This window comes from Eptesicus fuscus, chromosome 21 (genome assembly GCF_027574615.1).
Source record: "Eptesicus fuscus isolate TK198812 chromosome 21, DD_ASM_mEF_20220401, whole genome shotgun sequence".
In the NCBI taxonomy this organism is placed as follows: Eukaryota; Metazoa; Chordata; class Mammalia; order Chiroptera; family Vespertilionidae; genus Eptesicus; species Eptesicus fuscus.
The window spans coordinates 36,384,716-36,409,541 of record NC_072493.1 but is presented as its reverse complement, the minus strand read 5'-3'; the positions used below and the strand labels follow the sequence as shown (position 1 = coordinate 36,409,541).

Here is a 24,826-nt window from a genome sequence, read left to right as displayed (position 1 = left end):
TGCTTCGCAATTGGTCTACACGCGGAGTGGGCGGGACAAAGGGTGTGTGTCTCCTCGTCCCCTGGTCAAGATGGCTGCGTCCGTAGCGCGGCGCTGGTGGCCCTTGGTGGCCCGCCGAGGGCTCCGGCCCCGGGGAGGTTGTGTCTGCAGCCAGAGGCCAAGGAGAAGTTTCGCAACCGAGAGGCGAGATCGGAACCTCTTGTACGAGCACGCACGCGAGGGCTACAGCGCGCTCCCTCAGCTGGACCTGGAGCCGCTGTGCACGCGCCCGGAGGAAGCCGCGCGCTCCCTGGAGCACCGCAAGGGGGAGCTGCGGCCGGAGGACCTGCCGGCGATCGTGAGTGCGCTTGCGCGAGCCAGCGTCGAGGCCAGAGCGCTTTGCCTATTGGCTGTTCACTTTGCAGACGAATGGGCTTGCGAGACACTCTCCAGCAGGGGGCGGTCTTGTCGCTTCAAGTTTAGTTCTTTTCCACGTCTCTTGCTAGGACCTCACCCAGGTCCACCGAGCGCTTAGGCCCCACTCCCTAGACGCCCATCATGGGCCTGTTCCACAAGGCGTGCGGGGTATCTCCTCTGCGCTAGGAACTGTGTGCCAGTGCCCTCTGTGCCTCCACCTCATGCCAGGCTTATCCGAAGGCTAAATCCAATCCCACTAGAACCGGCTGAGGCGTGGAGGATGGTGGGGACCCCAAATCCTTGCAGCCCTCTCTTGGACTCTCCTACTATCCTTTTCTAAGTGCTTTATACATATTAAATCTAATTTAAGTTTTACAACAACCCTGTGAAGTAGGTGCCATAAGGCTCAGAGAAGTTAATTAGCTTGCCCAAAATCATGTAGCTGGTGACAAGTGGGAATCTGAACCTATGCTGTTGGGTTCCAGAAGCCAGTGTTAACTACCCCACGATGCTTACTCATGGAGCAAGACAATTTGAGTTCACAGTCTAGTGAAAGAGAGAGATTTAACATACAATTAAAAACATATAATTAATCTCTGGTAAGTGCTGTAAAGTAGGGGGGGGGGTGGAAGGGACATAAGTAATACTTTCAACAATAAAAATTTTATAAAAACAAGAGTAGAGGACACAGTTCCGGAGGGCTTCTCAGAGGAGGTGGCATTAAGCAAACATCTGTGGAGTGAGTGAGGTCAGCCAGGGGAACGGGAGAAGAGTGTCCCCAGGGGAGGGATCAGCACTACTAAAGCTTAGAGGTAAGACAAAATATCCATTTGGTGGGCATGTAGATAATTTAGGGTCTTTCACACTTTGTGGCCGAGAGTAAGAAACACATTTCACATCCTGATCTAGTCCACACGCCCCAACATGAAACCAGTTTTACTAACAATTCTTGCTCTTACTATGTATGATACATTCTTATGTTTTACTAGAGGCCCGGTGCATGAAAATTCATGCACTGGAGGGGGGGGTCCCTCAGCCCGGCCTGCGGTCCAGGAGCCCTCAGGGGTGGGAGGTAACCCAGCAATCAGGGGGAGGCGACGCCCCCCATCACACCTCTCCTGCTGCCACTGCCAGCAGCGCAAGCCTCAGCTGGCCCTGGTTACCTGAGCCTAGGGTGGCCCTGGGCAGCCACCATACAAAGCTTGCCTGTGCCTCAGGCCGGCCCTGGGCGGCTGTGGGGACTGGGGCACTACAGAGGCAGGCACCCCGGAGGGGCTGAAGGTACTGGGCGCCGCCATCTTGTGGCTGTGGGCACCGCCATCTTTGAGGATGGAGCAGTCAATTAGCATATTCCCTCCTTATTGGCTGTGGGCTCCACCATCTTTGAGGGTGGGGCAGCCAATTAGCATATTCCCTCCTTATTGGCTGTGGGCACCACCATCTTTGCGACAGTGTGAGAGTCAATTGGCATATTCCCTCTTTATTAGATAGGATTATATTCTATTTAATTTTAAAGTCCTGGCTTAGATACCCATTAGAATGGCTATTATTTTTAAAAAGCAGAAAATAACAAGTGTTGGCAAGGATACAGTCACTATAGAAAAACAGTCTGGAAGTTCCTCCAAAAATTAAACATAGAGTTACTCTATGATCCAGCAATTCCACTTCTGGGTATATACCCCAAAGAATTGAAAGCAGGGACTTGAACAGATATTGGCACACTCATGTTCATGGCAGCATTATTCACAACAGCCAAAATGTGGAAAGCACCCAAGTATCCATTGATAGATGAATGGATAAACAAAATGTGGTGTGAGTGAGTGTGTATGTGTGTGTGTGTGTGTGTGTGTTTATGTATACAGGGTGTCCTAAAAAAATGTATATATACTTTACAGCTGATAGATCAATTGATGTTTCTTTCTTTTCAGATTTAACCCATTGGAATTAGTAATTATTCAAAGTGTGTGTATACATTTTTGGGGGACACCCTATACATATAAATATTGTTCAGCCTTAAAAAGGAAGTTCTGACATATGTTATATCATGGATGAACTTTTTTATTTATTTTTTTAATATATTTTTATTGATTTCAGAGAGGAAGGGAGAAGGAGAGAGAGAGAAGAAACATCAATGATGAGAAAGAATCATTGACTGGCTGCTTCCTGCATGCCCCCTACTGGGGATCGAGCCCGCAACCTGGGCATGTGCCCTTGACCGGAATCAAACCTGGGACCCTTCAGTTTTCAGGCTGGCACTCTATTCACTCAGCCAAACCGGCTAGGGTTTGGATGAACTTTTTTTAAAAAATGTTTTTTATTTATTTTAGAGAGAAATAGAAACATCGATCTGCATGCCCCCTCCTGGGAATTGAGCCCTACAACCCAGGCCTGTGCCCCAGCACCTCCTGGTGTCAGGAGAACGCTCAGTCCACTGTGCCACACCGGCCAGGCTCATGGATGGACCTTGAGGACATTAAGTTAAGTGAAAAAATCCACTCACAAAAAGACATTGGGTTACGTCGGACTCGACATACATCATTTCGTGGTTATGTCGCCATCTCCCATTTATTTATTAAAAAAAAAAAAGTTCTGCCCTAACCGGTTTGGCTCAGTAGATAGAGCATCAGCCTGCGGACTGAAAGGTCCCAGGTTCGATTCCGGTCAAGGGCATGGACCTTGGTTGCGGGCACATCCCTAGTAGAAGGCGTGCAGGAGGCAGCTGATCGATGTTTCTCTCTCATCGATGTTTCTAACTCTCTATCCCTCTCCCTTCCTCTCTGTAAAAAAAAAAAATCAATAAAATAGATTTTTTTAAAAAGTTCCGTCATTTCTGTCCTCCCCATCCCCCCTCTCCCGGACACCCCAGATCCTGTCATACGTGCATTATGCTTTTTATTATTTATTTGCCACAAGTAAAGGTCAGGAATTGTTATCTTTCTTTTAAACTTTTTTCACTGTTTCACTTCATTACTGCTGTGTATGTGCTCCATGTGAGTGACGTAGGTAAAAATCGCGTTACGTCTCGCCGTAGGAACGGATCTCCGACGTAACCCGAGGACCTACTGTACATGATCCCACTTATCTAAGTTACTTAGGGTAGTCAGATTCATAGAGACGGAAAGTAGAAGGGTGGTTGCCCGGGGCTGGGGGAGGGGAGAGTGGGAGTTCGTGTCTCACGGGTGCACAGTTGCAGTTTGGGAAGGTGAAAGAGTTCTGGAGGTGGGTAGGGATCGTGGTAACACAACAGTGTAAATGCACTTTGTGTCACTGAACTGCATACTTAAAAAATGACTGAAATGGTAAATTTGGCGTATATTTACCACATCCCAAAGCTCGAAAAAAAAAACAAACACTTCCTTAGGGCATAGACTGCGGCCTTGTGTGTTTTGTTCCTGGGGACGGCAGGGCTGGGTTACTTCCAGGCGAAGAGGAGCTGTGGAAGGACTCTGGCGGGATTGCGGGGGAGAAGGGGGAGCCTGAAGGCTGGGAGGCTCACACAGGGTCCTCATTGGAAATGACAGGATCTGGGGTGGCTGGGAGAGGGGGGGTGGGGAGGACAGGTTTGATGGGTGTTTACAAGCCCTGGTGCCTGGCCTCGGGGCGGGGGTGGCATCCAGGAGGAGGCCCAGGGCTTTGGGAGGGAGGGTGGGAGTTGGTGGGGCTGTCCCGAAGGAGGAGGAGCAGATCTGGGGTGACGCTTTTCCGAGAGTCATCTTGCACCTGGTGAGCGTGAAGTGTCCAGGGAGCATCCAGGAGGAGCCACTAAAGGAGTAGCCACCCAGCCTGTGACCCGCTGTCCCCTTCAGGTTTCCGGCCGGGGCACAGGGCAGTGTCTGTACCATGTTGTTGAAAGGAAACTGCAACCAGAGAGGACAAAGGAGTTTGCCGAGGACCCGGGCTCCCAGAGGGCCTCCCCGGCAATATGTGTGCCCAAGAAGGGGGCGCTGGTCTCCCTCGCCCTCCTGACCCCCGTGCTGGGACTGCAGGGTTAGCTGCTGCGGCGGCCCCTAGGATAGAGGCTCTTCTGCTCCCACAGGGGAGTCGAGAGTGGAGTGCTGGTGGGGTCCTGAGCTCCACGTCCCTCAGTGCCAGGTGCTTTCATCTCCCTGTTCTGTGTCCCTTAGGATGTTGTTCTGTTCAGCTGTTCAGCCCTCCTTAGGGTCCATCATCCAATCCCCAGGGATTGAGAAAGGGAACGTCAGGAAGTCCTAGAATGAAGGGAAGGAGGGGAGAATGGCTGCCCCGGACAGTGCGGGTCCACGTGGGGCAGAGGACAGTGGCTGCTTCACCTCTTTCTCTGCTGTGTTCACCCCCAGATCGCGACATGGCAGGAGCTGAGGCAGCTGCGGGAACAGATCCGGAGCCTGGAGGAGGAGAAGGGGGCCGTGGCGGAGGCAGTGCAGGCCCTGCTGGTAAGCAGGGGGGTCCTAGGCGGGTGGAGGTGGAAGGCAGGATGCCACTGGCTGTTTTTAATGAGAAACCAAATTTAAGGAACTTGAAGGATGTGGACATTCATTACCTCACATAACGAGCCGTCCAGGGCCAGGCATCCCTGGGGTTGATAAGTTGGTGGCTCCCCCAGCATCCCCAACCCAGGTTCCTTCCCTCTCTCTCTCCCGTGACTCCGCTGTGGTGATTTGACCTCAGTTTCCCCTCTCACAGTTCCAAGGTGGTTGTCGTAGTACAGTGTCTATTCCAGTGACGCCGCCAGAGGCTGAAAATGGGGCTTCTCTGGCTCGAGTGCCTTTTCCAAGAGCAGGGAGACCTTTCTCCGGGGCCCAGAAATCCCACGCCCACCCATCAGCAGCAAGAGGCAACCTCAGCTGGACCCATATTCCCTGAACTCCAGGCAGCCTGGGAGAGCAGACTGAGGCAGGGGTCTGTGGGAAAGGAGGAAGGAGGGCACGAGAGTTTGGATTAGACAGCCAACAGCATCTGCTACAGAGGGCTGAAGAATAGTCATAAAAACAATAGCAGACATTTATATACCAGTCACTCTGTGCCAGGCACTGTTCTAGATGCTTCCCTTACTCTACATTCTCACAACACTGCGACCGGGACAGCACAAACCCAGTTCTACAGCTGAGGAGGCTGAGGCCTCAGGAGGGTAAAGCATGCCTCCGTCTCACAGCCAGGAAGCGGGAGAGGCAGGATTCGCATCCAGGCATTGGGCTGCTTTTCAGCGCTCTGTTTGAAGGCCTCTCGCAACACTGATTACTTCTCCCAGGGACCTACTGTGTGTGTGCTGGGCCCTGGGCCACAAGCATCACAGGAGGCAGCCTGGGAAAACAGCACAATGGATCTCAGTTAATGGTCAGTGAGTGCCAGAGCATCTTCTCAGGGAGGCCATGCACCAGCCTGCTGGGAGGTCCTGTTATCATCCCATTTCACAGATGGGAATGCCGAGGCTCAGAGAGGGAATGAGAAATGCCCAGAGGCACACAGCGGGTCAGCACCCAGCATTCAGACCCAGATCTGTCTGATTCCCTCTGTTGCTCAGCATCATAGAGGCTTGGGGTATCAAAGGCCCTTGGTCGCAGGCCTCCAATACACGCTCACAGACTGTCTTTCTGATCCTCAGTTTTCTCATCTACAAAACGGGGTCACGGCCCTAGCCCGTTTGAATGTCGGCCCGTGGACTGAAGGGTCCCGGATTCGATTCTGGTCAAGGGCACACACCTTGGTTGCAGGCTCCATCCCCAGCACCGGTCGGTGCCTGTGGGAGGCAGCCAATCAATGTGTCTCTCACATCCATGTTTCTCTCCCTCTCCCTTCCACTCCTTAAAAATCAATGGAAAAAATATCGTTGGGTGAGGATTAACAAAAAAACAAAAACAAAAACGGGATCACGTTGATGCCAACTTCGTGGAGTAGGTTGTGAAGAAATAGGATCATGTGAGAGCCCTCTGCATGGCGCCAGGCAGGAGGCAGCGCTCAATAAATGGGGTTGCAGGTGTGATTATTATTTTGCCTCTTCACAGCTTTACTGAGAGACACGGAGGCACAGTCAAGGAGGGACCCAGCCAGGCATTGACAGAGCAACAATTCAGATCCCCTGGCCTGTTTGACCTTTCACCCCTCCCCCTCCTCCCCACCCTCAACTTCATCAAACCAATCACCCTGTCTGTCTTTCCTACCAGGTGAACCAAGGCAACAAGCAAGTGCAGCAGGTACCACAGGGGGTTGGCGTCCTGTCCCAGGTGGGGGGTGGGCAGTTCATATAGCAGTCATGATTCCTCCATTGTATGTGACAACTCAAACAGGATTAAGGAAGGAAAAAAAAAACAAACAGGCTCTACTGATTCATGAAACTAAAAAGCAAACGTCAGGTACAGCTGGGTCTAGGTCCTGGCTCCCTATTTGGTTCTACTTCCCTCTTAGTCCCAGACCAGCGTTCTCCCCGTGGGGGACGGGAGGCTGGGTCGGGTACAAAAAGAGCCTCTTCCCTTATAGCTCCAGCCGTAGTCCTGGGGCCGATTCTCGTACGTGTGGTTTGTGGCAGGTGCCTGTCTTTGAGCCAGTCACTGTGGCCAAGGCAGTGAAATGTTCGGTAATCCAGGCCTGGGTCATGTCCCCGAGGATGTGCAATGTGAAGGTGAAGGGAGAAGGGAGGGTCCCTAAAGGAAATCGAGGATATTGAGCCAAAAGCGGAGGCAGCAAATTGTCTACCACAGAGGTTCTGCCAGCCAGGGTCCGGGTCAGACTGGTAGAGGGACTCCCCAGCCCCGGCCTGGGCCGACCCTCCGCGCCCTGCCCCCAGGACCCGCAGTACCAGAGCCTGCGGGCTCGGGGCCGGGAGATCCGGAAGCAGCTCGTGCTCCTGTACCCCAAGGAGGCCCAGCTTGAGGAGCAGTTCTACCTGCGGGCGCTGAGGCTGCCCAACCAGACCCACCCGGATGTGGTAAGGCCTGTGCTGGCAGCAGGGAGGCCGGGGCCTGCCGAGCGCCCCCTTTGTGGTGATGGCCTCTGTCTCCCTGCAGCCCGTCGGGGACGAGAGCCACGCCCGAGTGCTACACGTGGTCGGAGACAAGCCAGGTGGGCCACACTCAGGCCCGGGCCCCCCGGGCCCCGGGCTGGGGCGGGGCTTCTGGGGCTGGGGCTGTGCTGGCCTCCTCTTCCTCAGCTGCAGCCCCGTGAGGCTGTCTCTCCCCTCACCTCGTCGGGTCCTCCCACCCCGTGTCTGTGTGTGCCTGCCCCTGTCTCTGTCCAACTGTCTGGCTTTGGCCCCATCTCTCCTGGGCTTTGCCTCTCTGGCTCTCTCTCTGATTCTCTCCCCCTTTCACCTAGTGTTTCCTTCTCTTTCCCTTCTCTCTTCCTCTCCTTTTCTGATCCTGCCTTCCATCTCTTTCTGGCTCCCATCTCTGCATCCATCTTCATCTTCCTTCCTCTCTCCTTTTCTCTCTTTTTTTTTTTTTTTAAATATATTTCTTTATTGATTTCAGAGAGGAAGGGAGAGGGGGAGAGAGAGAGAGAGAGTGAAACATCAATGATGAGAGAGAATCATTGATTGGCTGCCTCCAGTACATCCTCTACTGGGGATGTGCCCGCAACCCAGGCATGTGCCCTTGGCCGGAATCGAACCTGGGACCTTTCAGTCCGCAGGCCAATGCTCTATCCACTGAGCCAAACCAGCCAGGGCTCCCTTTCTGTCTTTACTGCCTTCCCTCCCCGCCGTTTTTCTAATCTTTCTCTCTGTCCCATCTCCCTGCCTCTCCCCATCTTAGCCCATTGCTTTTCTTCCACATCCAGCCTTCTCCTTCCAGCCCCGGGGCCACCTGGAAATCGCCGAGAAGCTTGACATCATCCGTCAGAAGTGAGCATCCCCCCCCCAACCCTCCCCACTCCCAACAGCTGGCCGCCGGCTCTGCCTCCCCCAGCCCCGTCCCGGATGTGGAGCCACCGGGGCCGCACCCCTCATGAATGTTTGATGCCCAGGTCCCCGTTTGGCATCTGGGCCTCTGCCCCTGGGCATTCGGTCTTTTTCCCCCAACACCCCAGCCTCCGAGCCCTGGCCCACACGCCCCCGCCTGTCTGCCCATCTGTCTCCCAGGCGCCTGTCTCACGTGTCTGGCCACCGCTCCTATTACCTGCGCGGGGCTGGAGCCCTCCTGCAGCACGGCCTGGTCAACTTCACCCTCAGCAAGCTCGTCCAGCGGGTATGGTCCCAGTATGAGAGGGCTGCCTGGAGGGGGTGGCATGGAAGCCGAGCTCAGAAGGCTCAAGGCAGTTGAGGAGGGGGTGTGACCGCCGTTCCACTTACTGTTTTCCGAACGTCACCTGTATCCCTGACACATTTAATTCTATGACAACTTTCTGAGGTGGGTGCTAGTATTCTCCCCACTTCAGAGATTGAGAAATTGAGGTCTGGAAGGGGAGTAAGTAGCTGAAGGCTTTATAGCTAGCATGTAGGCTCAAGGAGAGAGCCTCATTTGTAACCACTGCACTTGCTGCCTGCCTGCCTGCCTGCCTGCCTGCCTGCCGTGTACACAATGTAGTGAAAACATGGCGTCCATTGACACTGGAGAGGGGTCAACCGGGGCTCGATGCATGGGGCATTGGCCATGGCAAGGGACTTGGACATTACCTGGGGAGCCGCGGAAGGCTTTAGCAGGGGAGGGAACGATTGAACTATGTGATCAGTGGTGTGATCTGAGTGGGGGAACCATGAGGCGCCACCAGAGGGTCCCAGTGACAGGGACACCAGGGCCGGGGCCAGCTCAGCCCACTGCTCAGGCCTTCCTCCATTTCCTCTGAAGTGGAACGGACTTCCGAGTGACGAGGGAGTGCCGGTGGCCCATCTGCGGTGCCCCTTCAGGCCTGAGCTTGGGGCCTGGGAGGGGTCTTGGCCGTGCTACTCACCCCTTTCCTTCCCCACGCAGGGCTTCACCCCCATGACAGTGCCGGACCTTCTCCGAGGAGCTGTGTTTGTGAGTGAGGGCTCTGCTGCCCATGCCGAGCTGTGTATCAGGCCCCGCGCTGGGGACCCCGGGCAGAGGCCAGCCTGTCTCCCCTGAGGAAACTGCCCTGGGGCTGGCTTGAGGGGTCAGGATGGGCCAGGGAGGCCAGGGTGATTCCAGATTCTTCGAGGGGAGGAGCAGGGGTTGTGACTGCAAAATGGAGGAGGCCGTGGTTAGCTGTCCCCTGACCTCTGTGGCTTGGCCTCCTCAGGAAGGCTGTGGGATGACACCTAATGCCAACCCATCCCAGATTTACAACATTGACCCCTCCCGCTTTGAAGACCTCAACCTGGCCGGGACAGCAGAGGTGGGGCTTGCAGGTGAGCACCTGCCTGGGGCAAGGGTGGTGAGCACCCCTCCAGTGTCCTCGGAGCAATTATAAGGCAGCAACTTGGAGTATTCGGGGGGTGGCGGCTGCCTGCCCAGAATATCTTGGCAACCCCAGGGCCAACATATGACAGCTGTGCAGGTTGTTTACCGCCTAACAGCACAGTGAGGGTCCAGCCACATGCCGGACATGAGGTTGTGTCTGCCAGAGGGGATTCCTTTTGTAATCCTACAAAAGTTTCCTGTGGATGGAGGGTGGCCCTGGCTGACCCACCCTGTCCCCCTCTCCTCCCAGGCTACTTCATGGACCACTCTGTGGCCTTCAGGGACCTGCCAATCAGGTGATGCCCAGTTCCTGTAGACCTTGTCCCCACCTGTGGTGTTCCCTCTCCCTCCCCTGACCCCACCACCCCTGCTCCCCCAGGATGGTTTGTTCCAGTACCTGCTACCGGGCAGAAACACACACAGGGAAGGAGCCATGGGGGCTATATCGAGTGCACCACTTCACCAAGGTTGGCATAGCAGGGACTTTGGGGGGGGGGTCACCCCAACAGCCATGGGTCTCCTGACTCCTTTGCCCCCTGCTCTGCGCCAGGTGGAGATGTTTGGGGTGACAGGCCCTGGGCTGGAGCAGAGCTCGCAGCTGCTGGAGGAGTTTCTGTCCCTGCAGATGGAGATCTTGACGGAGCTGGGCTTGCACTTCCGGTGCGGACAGGGGTGGGGCTGAGGTGGCGGGGAGAGAGGAGGTAGATGCTGGGCTGGTGCTCCCCCCATTCTGAAAACCCTCTCCACTTCTCCCCCTGCCCCCTTTTCCCTGTGTAGGCTCTCTGTCTGCCTATCAGTCTCTGAAGTCCTGACCAGGGTTATGGGATTGTAGCCACAGCATAAGCAGCACAGGGTGCTCCAGGGTCGAGACCCAGGCCCCTTCCCTCCTGTTGCTCCCCATCCCTAAGGTTCTGCCTCGTGCAGTCCCAGGCGGCTTCTCGCCACCAGTGAGAAGGGGGGACATACCCCTTGCCTTTAAGATGTTGGAAGCCTACTTGCCCTCTCACTGTCAGTCACACCTAGCTTTCAAAAGACGCTGAAAAACAGACTTTTTTTGGGGGGTGAGCCATTACAAAAATTTGGGGTGCTATTATTACAGACAGTGGGACTGGCCGTGGTGAGCAGCCTGGAGACACGGCCACATGCCCGTTCTCCTCCCTGGTCTTCTCTCCCATCAGCTCCTTCCTGCCTCCTGCATCACCTCCATCACCACCCACTGCCTCAGTGACGTGTCCCCTTTGCCACTGTCTCCCTCTTTTACTTCCATTGCCCACTCTCAGCTGCCTTCTCTTCCATTGCCTCCATTTTTCTCACTCTGAACTTCACCTTGCCTTTCTCCATGGCTGCAGGGTCCTGGACATGCCCACCCAGGAACTGGGCCTTCCCGCCTACCGCAAGTACGACATTGAGGCCTGGATGCCAGGCCGGGGCAGCTTTGGTGAGGTGAGCCCCCGTCCCAGTGGGGACACAGGGTGGAAAGGAGATGACACCAGCCCTCACAGCTGATCCCTCAGCTCACCCCACCCCCATGTCCAGGTCACCAGCGCTTCTAACTGCACAGACTTCCAGAGCCGCCGCCTCCACATCATGTTCCAGACAGAGGCTGGGGAGCTGCAGTTTGCCCACACGGTGAGCACCTGCCTCCACTCCCAACCGTCCACACCACCTCAACCCTCCCTGGGGCCCGCCAGCAGGCCTCAGCCTGAGCGTGTCTCTCTCCCAGGTGAACGCCACAGCCTGTGCTGTCCCCCGCCTTCTCATCGCCCTCCTGGAGAGCAATCAGCAAAAGGTGAGGGGGCCCAGGCCAGTGTGGCTCAGTTGGTTGGGCATCATCCTGGGCACTGAAAGGTTGCTGGTTCGATCCCTGGTCAGGGCACATGCCCAGATTGTGGGCTCAGTCCCTGGTAGGGAGCATGCAGGAGGCAGCTGATGGATGTTTCCCACTCGCAGTGGTGTTTTTCCTTTTCCTTTCCTCTCTCTATAAACATCAGTAAAGAAATCTTAAAAACATAAAATAAAAATGGTGAATTGTACCCAAAAGGGCAGGGGGTGGAGGGCTAGTGCAGTGGCAGCATCCTAAGGCCTGCTTTGTCCCCAGGACGGCTCGGTCCTCATCCCCTCTGCCCTCCAGCCCTACCTTGGCACCGATCGGATCACAGCCCCCACCCACGTGCCTCTCCAGTATATTGGGCCCAACCAGCGCCAGAAGCCCAGGCTCCCGGGCCAGCCTGCCTTGAACTGAGGACTCATCCTCATCAGCCACCTGGGTTGTCGCTGCTCGCTGGCTGAGGGGACCCTGGACCCTGAGACGTGTCCTGAGCCTGCCCTGACATCTGTATTCCTCCTCAGCTCCACGCCTGGGCCTGTGGACTCCAGGGTCCACCTCTCCTTCCCGGCTGCCTCAGAATCAGTGACCTTGTTGTCATTGGGGGGTCCCAATGGGAAGCAGGACATCTGGGGTCTTGACGGATCTAGGGATGGGATAAGAAGAGAGGCCTCGCCTGGCCGGCGTGGCTCAGCGGTTGAGCGTGGACCTAGGAACCAGGAGGTCACAGGTTCGATTCCCGGTCAAGGGCACATGCCCGGGTTGTGGGCTGGATCCCCAGTGTGGGGCGTGCAGGAGGCAGCCGATCCAGGATGCTCTCTCCTCATGGATGTTTCTCTCTCCCTCCCTTCCTCTCTGAAATCAAGAAGAGAGGCCTCCACCCCTTCTTTCTTCCCTCCCCGCTTAGTGCTTAGCACAAGGTCCCTAATAAATGGTCAGAACAGTGGTCTTTATGGATCTGTGAGCACGGGAGACGGCCCTGGCCAACTTGTGTGGGGTGGGGGGCAATTGCTCAGAAGTGCTAAATTATCAGAGGGGCCATGGCTGGACATACCCAGCAACTCCTAGGGCACATGGACAGTGCTGGGTTTGAACCCAGGCCCACCGTTCAGTAGCTTGGGACCACCGGGGGAGCTGAGAGGATGCGGAGGCCTCTCCCCCAATGGGATAGTGACCCCTCCCCCTGACCCATTTCTGCCTCACCTCTCAGCCCCCCGCTCCAGGCAGAGGGCCAGTAGGCAGCATCGATGGTGAAACCAAATTTGCTCTTCCCCTGGGTGTGCCCGCTGCCGCATTTGGAGCCATTTTCCCAGCTCCCCTGGCCCCATCCTCCCCCTGTAGGTCACCCTCGATTCCTCTTCCATCCACGTCTGCAGACCTGGGCCGTGGCACCTTCGGAATGTTTCCAGAGCCCGCCCTCTCTCATCCCAGCCCCTCCATGGTCCTGTCCACCGCTGTCTCCCATTTGGAGAGTCATGTAGCCCCTTTGGTGTCTCCCTGCTCCTGGTCCCACACATACAGCCAGAGCGCCCCTGTGACACGGGCATCGGGGCTTGTGCCCCCTGCCCAGAGCCCCCCTGTGGCTCCAGCTCAGGAAAGGCCACAAGACCCCACTTCAACCCTCCCTCCCTTCCTTCCTTCCTTACATAACATGATCATTTGAGTATTGTCTGTCACCCCTTCTCAGTGCCTGCGCCAAGAGGGCAAGACGGCGTGCCAGTTCCTTCACTGCAGCAGCCTCACTGGGCATGTAGTAGGTGCTCAATAAAAATGACAGGATTGCCGAGACCGGTTTGGCTCAGTGGATAGAGTGTCGGCCTGCGGACTGAAAGGTCCCAGGCTCGATTCTGGTCAAGGGCATGTACCTTGGTTGCGGGCACATCCCCAGTAGGGGGTGTGCAAGAGGCAGCTGATTGATGTTTCTCTATCATCGATGTTTCTAACTCTCTGTCCCTCTCCCTTCCTCTCTGTAAAAAAATCAATAAAAATATATAAAAAAAAAAAATGACAGGATTGCAGGTGCTCCAACCTGAGTAGTTCCCAGTACCCAGAACTGCCTAAGTCAGCGGTCACCAACCAGTGGGCCGCCAACCACTGGTGGCCCGTGAGGTCCGAAAGGTTGGCGACCGCTGGCCTCAATGATCTTACACACACATTCATCCATCTGATCCTCACCGCCAAGCCTCGCCTGGGGAATAGGTTGTCACCGACCCTATTTTACCAAGGAAGTGTCCAAGGGCTGCAGGGCTGGGAGCTGTGGAGCTGGGCGTCAGGCAGAGCCAGTCACAACCTCGGGGATAGGTAGGCTGTGAGACCCACTTTCCAGGTGAGGAAACGGGCCAAGAAAAGGTAAGCGTCGCCTGAGGTTGGTCAGTAAGTGGCGGCTGCTTCAAACCCAGGCCCCCCTTTCAACGAGGCCTTTTGCTTGTCAGACCTTCTCTGGGGAAACCTCCCTATCCCCATGCTGGTTCTGGGCCAGAAGCAGGAGGGGCAAGGGTGCAGGGTGTGGGTCCCCATGAATAATTGAGGGTCTCAGGCAGGTCGGCGCCCCGCAGCTGTCGTTCCGCCTGCAGCGGGAGGGGGCAGTGGTGACGTCACTTTCTCCCCGGGGTGGGGGGTGTACGGGTTATAAGGAGCTGCCACCCTAGCGCCGAGGACCCTGATTGGGGAGCACCACCATGCAGCGCCACGGAAGGCCCTCCGTGCTGCTATTGCTGCCGCTGTCCCTGCTGCTGGGGGCGTGTGAGTGCAAGAAACCGGGGAGGAGGGTGACTGGGGGCTGGGACAGTACACCCAGCGGGTCGGATGAGAAACTTCATGGGCCCAGCTGTCCAGTGGGGACAGTTCATCGGACAGGTGGCTGGGGAGGGGACTGGGGATCAGGGCGCCCTTGGAGCTGGGATCAGCACCAGGGACAGCCCGGGGTGGGGGGTGGGGGTCCCAAGCCCAGATCCCATCTCCTTCCTCCACAGCCACCGCTGCTCCTCTGGCATCAAGACCCTCCAAGGAGGAGGTAAGGAGTGTGACCTCTTACCCTGCCTCATCTCCCTGGAGCCTTGGCCCTCCCTGCCCAGCTTCCTCCCCATCACCTCCCCTCCACCTGCTCTCCTTACCCCCATCTGCTCTCCCCTCTGACCCTTCACCCCCAGCTGACCCGCTGTCTGGCAGAGGTGGTCACAGAAATGCTGACTCTGGGTCAGGCCCAGCGAGGCCCCTGCATGGCTCTCCTCCACAAAGGTAAGGAGGACCCAGGCTCCAGTTCCTCTGGGAGCCCCACCCCCCAGAGCTCTGCCCCGGGCTGCCTGGAGGGTGTTCTCTTATCCCAGGGCCTCCCTTGCCTCCTCCACTCACCTCCCTCTCTGAAGCCTCTTCCTTCTGCTTGGGCTCAATTTCTGGCTGGCGGCGGAGGTGGTGGTGCAGCAAGTCCTCATGCCCCTCCCTTCTCCCAAAGTGTCCAGCCTGGTCCCCAGCCCACCCTTGGGGCTCCTTACAGAGGAAGAGGAGGGGGCGGAGAATGTCCCTGGGCCCTGACCCTCCTCTCCCAGTTCTGGGCAGTCCCCCTGTGGACCTCAGGAGGCCCCAGACTCCTCCAGCTGTTTCCCAACTGGCTGCACAGTGTCCTTTCTCTTCCCTCCAGAGCTGTGTGAGACAGAGCCCTACAGCTGTGTGTCCTCTGAGGAGAAAGGCCTGCTGGTGAGTGATTTCAAGAAGCGGGAGGCTGGGAAGATGAGGTCCAGCCAGGAAGTGAGGGATGAGGAAGAGGAGGAGGCAGCAGAGAAGACCCACAAGTCTGAGGTGCGGGAACAGGCCATGCACGAGCATCTCCACAGCCGGCTCCACCAGGAAGAGGACCATGAGGAGGCACAGGAGGAGGAGGAGGAGAAGGAGGAGGAGAGAGGAGGAGGAGGAGAGAAGGAGGGAAGGAGGAGAAGGAGGAAAAGAAAAAAAGGGGGCCCATGGAGACCTTCGAAGGCCTGTGGAAGCGGTGGCAAGAGGATGGAGGGGACCCCCAGAAGCGGGTGGCAGAGCAGGCCAGTGAAGAGGAGATGGCCCAGTTCAAGGCCAAGGAGAAGGGCGTGCACGTGCTGGGAGGGGGCAGCAGCCTGTGGCAGGGGGCCAAGGGCCGGGGAAGAGAGAGGCACAAGGACTCGCTGTACCACCACCACCGCCAGCCAGAAACCGAGTCCACGCAGGAGGAGAAGGAAGAGGCTTTGGAGAGGGAGGTGAGTAGAGGGGGCAATGGGGAGCAGGGTGGACCAAACGTCAGTGGAGCTCCTACCAAACTCCTACCAGTGTTGGGCCTTAAATAGCAAGTTCCACCATAAATGGGTCACAGTGACCAGGACTGACACCAGGACGAGGTAGCAACATCCAAGAAGGGCCTTGACTTGACCAAGAAGGCTTCCATTCTGATTACAGTAACCCAGATGGCCACCATTCGTGCACAGAGCGTCTGAGGTAGCCACCACTGTTAGTCCCTGCCGAGCAAATTGGCCATAAGAAAAGGCTGCTGTGCCTGGTTCACTGAATAAGGGGATGGATATATTGCTGGGTCATCGAAAGTGAGATGCTTCCATGACTGATGGCAGGAACCAAAATGGCCATCCCCCCACATGGGTCATGGCATCCCAGCTGGATACGCTTGCGAGTCCTGGGTCTGCTGCTGTTGGCTGTGGCAGCAACCACAGACCTCACTGGTCCCGTTCCTCTTCAGGGTTAGAGCAACCACTGTGGTCACCATGACAGCCCATGATGACTGAGGTGACTGCTGCTGGCTGCCATTGTGCAATCCCTGACGTGGCCCACATTCATGGGCAACCCCTGACGTGGCCTGCCTTTGGAGGCGAGCGCTGATCACCCATTTCTGATCCCACCAGGAGCAGGATGTGGAGCGGCTGGAGCACGTGAGAGAGGAGCTGAAGAAGGCAGCGGAGATGCTGGGGGAGGAGCTCAGGAGGGAGGGATGACTCGACCTCATGTCCTCCTTCCTGGCACACCCTATGGCTTAGGACTAGTGACCCCGAAAACCCCCACCTCATCTGGCGCCCCTGCCTCTCCCCAACCTGCAGGAGTGAGAGAAGGGTGTGCCTTGGAACCAGGCCTGAGGGGCCACGTCTTCGCTGAATAAGGGGGTGGGTTTAGACCGACTCAGGAAGCACTCTGCCACCCACAAACCCACTCCAACCCTCCTGAGTGAATAAAGCACAAAGAAAACCACCACGGCTTCCTGTGTGGCCCTCGATTTTGGAGGGATGGAGCCCAGGAGTAAACTGGAGGACTGGGAAGGCAATAGTCAATCTAGTCTCTGATTGTCAGAACTAGGATTTTATTTAATTAGAAATTCTATTAACAAGTCAGATGGGGTCATCAGGGAGAGGTTTTGAAGCTGGGGTAGGAGGTAGCCAGTTTGTGCTCCGGCCACTGTGGACCACGATGTCGTCGTATTCATCCTGGGGGCAGAGGAGGCCAGGCAGAGGGGCTCAGATGGCTGCCACCTTGCCCGCTGCCCAATTTCTCCCACCCGCCCTAAGATCTGGTCTTGCCTTGAAACCCACGTTTCCCCACTCGCAGTTCAGCTTCCCTGCTTAGTTCTCCATCCACCATTTTCAAGGTCACCTGTGTTCTCCCCGCTCCTGCTGGAGCTGGAGCCCAGTTGCTTCTCCAGTTCTTCAGCAGCCACGGCCACTGAGGTCTCCCTCCTCCACCCCTTCCCTCTGCCTTTACCCAGATTCCTCAGCTCCCACCATGCAACACCACCCCTGCCCAAGGGTTCTCCCAAGCAGCAGCCTCACTGCTGCCAGTGTTCGAATCACTGCTGCCCACGGTCACCTTCCCACAGCCAGAGTTCTCCCACTCCTGCTCCACAACATCACTCCCCTCACTGCTGCTCACTGCTGCCTACCTACCAGTCACTACAACTGAGGTCTTTTCTCTGCCTCTGCCTGAGTTCTCCCTCTGCCATTGCCTTAATATCTCAACCACCACAGCCCAGAGTTCTCCCCGCAACCCCTGTCCAGGTCACCTGCACCATGTGCACTCCTGCCCGAGTTCTCAAATCGCAGCAGCCCACGGTCAGTCTCAAGGCGCTGCTTAATTTCTCTTGTCCCCCTTCCCACCTGCCCATCTACCCTGAGCCCCCAGCTGAGCCACCCGGCCTTGCCTCCTGACTCACGCCCTCATCCCCGCTGTCACTGTCGCTACTGCTGCTGCAGGGCCCAGGCTTGTCGTCCTCATCCTCGGGCTCAGGGGCTCCGTGTGCACGGAGGAGGCGGGCGAGGGCGGGGTTGGGCCGGAGCATGGCGCTGCCCAGCGGGGTGCGGCCACCGTACATGCGGGCAGCAGGGTCGGCACCTGCCTTCAGGAGAAGCTCCAGCACATCAGCTGCTTGGGCCTCCACTGCCAAGTGCAGGGGGCTCCGGCCACACGTGGGCTCCTGTAGGGTACGGCAGAGAGGTCAGAGGGGGCCCTGCCCCACTCTGGGACAACCCCCAACCTGCCACACCTTCCCCCGAGGGAGGCTCACCAGTTTGTTTAGGTCGGCTCCGGCCTCCCACAGCAGTCGGACCATCTCTGCATCTTTGTGGATGACGGCCACGTGGAGTGGGGTGTGGCCTGGGGACAGAGTGATGTGAGACTATGGGGCTGAGGGATCTGGGCCCCCAATGCCACAGTCTCGGGGGAGGGCTTTGTGGCCCGAGGGTGACCGAGTCTGGGGTCTGGCTCCTGAATTCCTGGGTGTGTCAAAGAGGCATCTGCATTGCAAGTGCCTAAGTCCCAGGGCAACTGGAACTGGCTGGCAGGGCCAGTACCTAGGTTGTGGGCCTGTGGCTGAAGAGCCTGCGGCTCCGGACAGGAGGCCTGGATCTTGGGACCAGAAGACCTGAGTCCCTGGTCTTTCTTCACAAAGAACCTGAAACTCAAATTCCTGGGTCCCGAGTGGTGGAAGGACCTGTGAGCTTGGGGGACTGGGGTTGACCCTGAACACTGACTGGGTCCTGGATGACCTCAGTCGCTTATTGAAGGGGCCAGTCCCGGGTAGTTGGGCTTAGAGATGGGAGAGCTGAGACTCGGACACCAGGGCCCTGGTAGACAGTCTTTTTCCCATGAGAACTGGCTGAAGAGGGCTGTGCCACTCCGGTGTCAGTCTTCTGGAGCCTGGGCTACCAGATTCACAGAGGGCCTGAGCCTTGAGTTCCCTTATCCTAGGTGGGCTGGGACCCATGGTTGGGGGTAGGGAGAAGTCCAGGATGTGTTGTGCCTGGTGAGTTGTGCCTTCCGGCTGGGGAGGCTGGGCCCAACCACTGGATTTGGCCTAATAGCTCTAGGCCTGTGGGTTCCTAGTGATCTGGAGCCTCCAGGTAGGGGTTCTGGGTCCCACACAGCCAATTCTCAATAATCTGGGGCCTGGGCAGGAGTCTCTGGTCCCAATGCCAGGGTCCCTGAAGCCTCAGTATTATTTCCCAAGGGGCCGGGAATTGAGTCAGGAGAGCTGAGCCCAAAGCCAGGTGCTGTCACCTGGACCTCCTCAGTACTGCGGACCCTCACCTTCATAGTTTTCCGCCTCTAGCTGCAGCTTCCAGTCCTCATTCTCGTCCTCCTCCTTCTCCAAGTCGGGTTTGGGGTTCAACGCAACAGCAGTGTGGTCAGTGCCGGGGGTGTCACGGTCAGGGTCCTGAGCGAGGTAGATATGGGGGGCTTCCCTAGGGTGCTGGGGGCGGGGCTGGAGCAGCACTTGAGCACAGGCGTGTGCCCCCATGCGGCAGGCCAGGTGCAGCGCTGTGTGGCCCCCACGCTCTGCCACGTGCACCCCGGAGCCCGCCGTATACAATTTCTCCACCGTGGATGCCTCCCCCAGGATGGCTGCCAGGTGCAGGGCTGTCTGCAGGAGCAGAGCACAAGTGTTAGAAGTCACACTGAGAATCCTGGCCCCAAGCCCTACACTACCTTCCAGTGGCTCACCTGGCCCAGGTCATTCTGCAGGTCCAGGTACTCAGTACCAGCTGCAAAGCCTAGGAGGAAGTCCAGGAAGGGCTCATGCTGATGAATCACTGCCAAGTGCAGTGCCCTGAGAACAAGGACAGGGGTCAGAAGGCACAGGTCAAGTCCTCTTGCATTCGCTCATTCAGGAAACTATGTGCTAGCCATTATGACCACAGTTCTAGAATCAGATGTCAGGAATCTGAGAGGGTCAGGTCTGAGGTAATGTCGAAAATTTGTTTAATCAATATTTATTAAGTAGGACTTCTGCCTCCTCTCCAACATGGACCAGATTTCCCTCCCATATGAATCAACGAACAAATCAGACAAAACATCCTATATAATAAAGAGGTGATATGCAAACTGACCCTCACACCCTCACACTAGGTGGCCCGCAGGGGAGGGCAGTTGGGGGTGACTGGGCCGGCAAGGGAGGGCAGTTGGAGGCGACCAACTTTTATATATATAGAATATAGTAGCCGAAGCCGGTTTGGCTCAGTGGATGGAGCGTCGGTCTGCGGACTGGAAGGTCCCAGGTTCGATTCCGGTCAAGGGCTTGTACATTGGTTGCGGGCACTTCCCCCGGTGAGGGGTGTGCAGGAGGCAGCTGGTCGATGTCTCTCTCTCATCGATGTTTCTAGCTCTCTATCCCTCTTCCTTCCTCTCTGTGAAAAATCAATAAAATATATTTTTAAAAAAAAAAAAGAATATAGTACTGGAAGTCGTAGCCCCAGCAATCAAACAAGAAGAAGAAATAAAAGGAATCCCAATCAGAAAGGAGGAGTAAACTGTCATTATTCGCAGATGGCATATTGCACATAGAAAATCCTAAAGATTCCACCGAAAAACTACTAGGTTTAATAAATGAATTTAGCAATGTAGTAGGATACAAAATTAACACCCAAAAATAGATGGGTTTTTTTTTTAATACACCAATAATGAATTCTCAGAAAAAGAAACTAAACAATACCATTTGCCATTGCAACAAAAAAGTTAAAATACTTAGGAATAAACTTAACCAAGGAAGCAAAAGACCTGTTCTCGGAAAACTACAGGACATTGAAAAAAGAGATAAAAGAAGATATAAACACTGTATGGGAGAACATATTTGGCAATGAAATATCTGATAAAGGGTTAATATCCAAAGTATATAAGGAACTCATACAACTTAACAAAAGGAAGACAGACAATCCAATGAAAAAATGGGCAAAGGACCTAAATAGACACTTCTCCAAAGTGGACATACAGATGGCCAAGAGACATGAAAAAGTACTGAAAGTCACTGATCATCGGAGAGGTGCAAATTAAAACAACAATGAGGCATCAGCTCACCTCTGTCAGAATGGCTACTACCATCAATAAATCAATAAATGACAAGTTCTGGCGAGGATGTGGATAAAAGAGAACTCTAGTGCACAGCTGGTGGGAACGCAGACTGGTGCAGTCATTATGGAAAACAGTATGGCGTTTCCTCAAAAAATTAAATATGGAACTGCCATTTGACCCAGTGATCCCACTTCTAGGAATGTATCTTAAGAAACCCAAAATACCAATCAGAAATAATGTATGCACCCCTATGTTCATAGCAGCACAATTTACAATAGCTAAGATCTGGAAACAGCCCAAGTGCCCATGAGTAGATGAGTGGATAAAAAAGCTGTGGTACATTTATACCATGGAATACTACGAAGCAGTAAAAAAGAATGTCTTACTCTTTAAGCATGGAGGGACCTGGAGAATATGCTGAGTGAAATAAGTCAGTCAGAGAAAGACAAGTATCACATGATCTCACTCATAAGTGGAACCTAAGGAACAAAATAAACTGATGAACAGAGCAGATCCAGAGACAAGGAAGCATGGAACAGAGTGCAGGAAATCAACCAAGGACTTTGCATGCACATATGCATGGCCCATGGACACAGACAATGGGGTGGTGAGGGCCTGGGGTGGGGGTGGGGTGGCCTGTAGTTAAATTCTGGTTAAGGGCACATACCTGGGTTTCGGGCTCGATCCCCAGAGTGGGGCATGCAGGAGGCAGCCGATCAATGATTCTCTCTCATCAGTGATGTTTCTATTCTCTCTCTCCCTCTCCCTTCCTCTCTGAAATCAATAAAAGTATATTTTTTAAAAATTAATAAATAAAAGGCAGACATTGTCACATTAACTAAAAAAAGCAAAACCAAACTATATGCTGCCTAAAAGAAACTCTTTAAATATAAATATTTTTAGGCCGAAACCGGTTTGGCTCAGTGGATAGAGCGTCGGCCTTCGGACTCAAGGGTCCCAGGTTCTATTCCGGTCAAGGGCATGTACCTCGGTTGCGGGCACATCCCCAGTAGGGGGTGTGCAGGAGGCAGCTGATCGATGTTTCTCTCTCATCGATGTTTCTAACTCTCTATCCCTCTCTCTTCCTCTCTGTAAAAAATCAATAAAATATATTAAATATAAATATTTTAAAATAGGTTAAGAATAAAAGGGTGGCCCTGGCCGGGTTGGTCGGTTGGTTGGAGTGTCGTCCTGTACACCAAAAGGTTGCAGGTTCAATTCCCGGTCTGGGCTCATACCTAGGTTTTGGGTTTGATTCCTGTCGAGGCACATATGGGAGGCAACTGATCGATGTTTCTCTCTTTCTTTCTCCCTTCCTCTCTCTAAAATCAACATCCTTGGGTGATTATTTTAAAAAGTAAAAATAAAAATATCAAAGGGTAGAATAAGGTGTAGCATGCTAACACCGGTCAGTCAAAAAAAAAAGCAGGAGGGAGTATTTATTTTTAATACATGTTTATTGATTTCAGAGAGGAAGGGAGAAGGGGAGAGAGAAACATCAATTTTGAGAGAAAATCACTGATTGGCTGTCTCTTGTGTGCCCCACTCTGGGGATCAAACCCGAAACCCAGGCATGTGCCCTGGCCAAGAATCAAACCATGACCTCCTGGTTCATAGGTCAACGCTCAACCACTGAGCCACCCCAGCCCAACAGGAGGGAGTATTTTAATATCAAAGTAGATTTCAGAGCAACAAATAGAGAGGGTTATTTCATAATGAGAAAGAGATCAATGAATCAAGAGGACAGAATTATAAACATTTGTGCCCTTGATAATAGTGTCCAATTACAAGCAGCAAAACCTGATAGAAATACAAGGAGAAATAGACAAATCCACAATTCTTATTAGAGATTTCAATAAGTTTCTCTCAATAATTGACAGAACAACTAGACAGCAATCATCATCAAGGACAAAGTGGAATGGAACACTATACCCAACAACAGAAAAGAATATACATTCTTTTCAAGTGCACACAATATTCTGAACCATAAAACAAGTCTTAATAAATTTTAAAAAATTCAAGTCATACAAAGTCTATTACCAGTCTACAATAGAATTAAATTAAAAATCAGTAAAAGAAAGGTATCTGGAAAGTCTTCCAAATATCTGGAAACTAAATAACATACTTCTCAATAATCCACTGACCAAAGAAGAAATCAAAAGAGAAATTATAAAGTATATTGAATTTAATAAAAGTCAAAACACAACTTATCAGAATTTGTGAGATACTGTTAAAGCAGTGCTTGAGGAAATTTATAGCACATAACACCTATAACAGAGAAGAAAGGTCTGAAATCAGTGATCTCCTTAAGAAACTAGAAAAATAAAAATAAATCAAACCCAAAGTTAAGAGGAAGAAAGGAAATAATGAAAGTCAGAACAGAGATCAATAAAATAGAAAACCAAAGAAAAGAGAAAATTAATGAAGCCAACTGGGTTCTTTGAGAGAAGATCAGTGTTTATTGAGTGCCACCTATGGGTTAGGTTCTGATCAGTCGCTGAGGATATAGCAGAAAACACACAAAAACCCCAGGTACAATCCCTCACTTGGGCCTTTCCAACATTGTTTTTTTCTTTTGTTCTACCCTCTTACCCGGAATGCCCTCCCCAAATAATCTTGTCTCATTATCCTGCTTGATTTTTCTCCAAAGAACTTACTATACTCTGGCATTCCATTTTTCTGTCTTTTTCATTTTTGTCATTTTTTGTCTTTCCTTTCTTTTCTCTCTCTTACTTTGTGTCTTTCTGTGTCTTTTTCCTCTCTCCTCTTTTTTCCTCCCTTCCTTCTGTCTGTGTAACCCCCTCTCTCCAATGTATACTCCACAACGCATACGTTCTTGTTTGCTTTCTTCACTGCCTTATCACCAGCACCAAACGGTTGTGTTTGATAGGTATTTATTTGCTTGATGAATCCCTGCTATCATGGAACTTACTAATTTTCCCTTTGAATGTGAGATGTGAAGATTAGTGCTCAGAAGGTGGGATCTTAGTCAAAGGTCAAGTAATTATTTCGGATATCAAGGTCTAACGCTCATAAATGAGGAGCGAAGGATCAAAAATCATAAATATCTGTGGAGGTTAGAGGTCAGGAGGTGCCTGCCCGAGCTACTAATAAGGGTCTCAGGGCTGGGGTCAGGAAGGTCAAGTCCAGTTTTGGGATCACTGGAAAGGCATGTGGAATTCTGAGAACCAGTGTTCAGTCAAGGAGGTCAGAAAATATGGGTTAGGATCAGTTGGGTAGGAAACTGACTTTATAAAAAGATTAGGACTTGTGGGTTAGAGGTCAGGAAGTCAAGCATCAGAGTCAGATTTAGAAGGGAGGGCAGCCTAAGATTCACTCACGTGTCCCCATCCTCAGTTACGTAGCCAAAGACCAGGGGCGCCCACGACAGCCCCGGGCCCAGCTCCGCGCCCAATCCCGGTCCTCCGGGGGGCGCTGCATCTGGACCCAGAGAGCCCAGGCCACTGTCGCACCACTCGTCGGCTTCCGCAGCTTTCCCCAAGCACGCGACCCCGGCCATGGCCCTCCAAGCCTCAGGGGCCCCGTGGCCGCGGGCCAGTCGCTGGGCTCTGCCTGGAGCTCCGGCGCTTCCGCCCTGCAGGGAATTCCCCAACACTCCCCCGGATCCACCCAATCAGCGTCGGCTAAATCGCTCACGCTCCGCCCCGTATCGCTCCCTGGCCAATCAGAGTTTCCATGTAGACTACGCTCTCTACCGGTTCCCACATTTTCCAGGCGCCCTTTGTCAACATGGCTACCCTATCAGCGCAGGGCACTTTGGGACTCGTAGTCAGGGCCTCGCTTGTTTATTCTTTTTATTATTTTTTTTTTGTTGTTGTTAATCCTTACCCAAGAATATTTTTCCATTGATTTTTAGAGAGAATGAAAGAGAGAGGGGAAGACAGAGAGAGAGCGATGTGAGAGAAACACATTGACTGGTTGCCTCCGGCACACGGCCTGGCGGGGAGGAACG

General features: G+C 53.9%; 3 protein-coding genes across 4 annotated transcripts; 2 read left to right on the top strand and 1 right to left on the bottom strand.

The window, feature by feature from the left end:
- The first annotated feature begins 47 nt into the window (after window positions 1-47).
- SARS2 (seryl-tRNA synthetase 2, mitochondrial) lies at window positions 48-12,496 on the top strand. The gene is made up of 16 exons (XM_008139621.3): window positions 48-337; window positions 4,713-4,808; window positions 6,537-6,566; window positions 7,157-7,297; window positions 7,377-7,431; window positions 8,146-8,209; window positions 8,447-8,552; window positions 9,276-9,323; window positions 9,565-9,673; window positions 9,976-10,021; window positions 10,105-10,192; window positions 10,276-10,385; window positions 11,075-11,168; window positions 11,262-11,354; window positions 11,449-11,514; window positions 11,824-12,496. Exons 1-16 carry the CDS (start codon window positions 71-73, stop codon window positions 11,965-11,967), a joined length of 1,557 nt encoding a protein of 518 aa, XP_008137843.1. The 5' UTR covers window positions 48-70; the 3' UTR covers window positions 11,968-12,496.
- A 1,723-nt stretch (window positions 12,497-14,219) lies between these two features.
- On the top strand, window positions 14,220-16,771 carry CCER2 (coiled-coil glutamate rich protein 2). Its single transcript, XM_028142752.2, is given in 6 exon segments — window positions 14,220-14,292; window positions 14,523-14,563; window positions 14,700-14,787; window positions 15,188-15,471; window positions 15,474-15,773; window positions 16,428-16,771. Coding segments are annotated over 6 exon segments (867 nt in total). The 5' UTR covers window positions 14,220-14,228; the 3' UTR covers window positions 16,518-16,771.
- Window positions 16,772-16,838: 67 nt separating this feature from the next.
- NFKBIB (NFKB inhibitor beta) lies at window positions 16,839-24,469 on the bottom strand. Of its 2 annotated transcripts, none has more exons than XM_054710860.1 (6): window positions 24,195-24,469; window positions 19,510-19,615; window positions 19,096-19,429; window positions 18,074-18,162; window positions 17,711-17,983; window positions 16,839-17,000 (listed from the first exon to the last, which is right to left on the bottom strand). In XM_054710860.1, the coding sequence occupies exons 1-6, from the start codon at window positions 24,371-24,373 to the stop codon at window positions 16,905-16,907; spliced, it is 1,077 nt and encodes a 358-aa protein (XP_054566835.1). In that variant the 5' UTR covers window positions 24,374-24,469; the 3' UTR covers window positions 16,839-16,904. The 2 variants fall into 2 exon arrangements, with proteins under 2 accessions (XP_054566835.1, XP_008137845.1); XM_008139623.3 differs by having other exon boundaries at window positions 17,723-17,983.
- Window positions 24,470-24,826: the final 357 nt, after the last annotated feature.

What these genes read in the sequence shown, in the direction of transcription:
- NFKBIB (XM_054710860.1), bottom strand. Translation starts at nt 24,373, where the DNA reads ATGGCCGGGGTCGCGTGCTTGGGGAAAGCTGCGGAAGCCGACGAGTGG. An exon ending in TGCAGAATGACCTGGGCCAG is followed by an intron (nt 19,430 to 19,509) that starts GTGAGCCACTGG and finishes CTGCTCCTGCAG; the next exon opens with ACAGCCCTGCACCTGGCAGC. An exon ending in AGAGGCGGAAAACTATGAAG is followed by an intron (nt 18,163 to 19,095) that starts GTGAGGGTCCGC and finishes CTCTGTCCCCAG; the next exon opens with GCCACACCCCACTCCACGTG.
- SARS2 (XM_008139621.3), top strand. Translation starts at nt 71, where the DNA reads ATGGCTGCGTCCGTAGCGCGGCGCTGGTGGCCCTTGGTGGCCCGCCGA. An exon ending in TCAGCAAGCTCGTCCAGCGG is followed by an intron (nt 8,553 to 9,275) that starts GTATGGTCCCAG and finishes TTCCCCACGCAG; the next exon opens with GGCTTCACCCCCATGACAGT. An exon ending in TTCAGGGACCTGCCAATCAG is followed by an intron (nt 10,022 to 10,104) that starts GTGATGCCCAGT and finishes CTGCTCCCCCAG; the next exon opens with GATGGTTTGTTCCAGTACCT.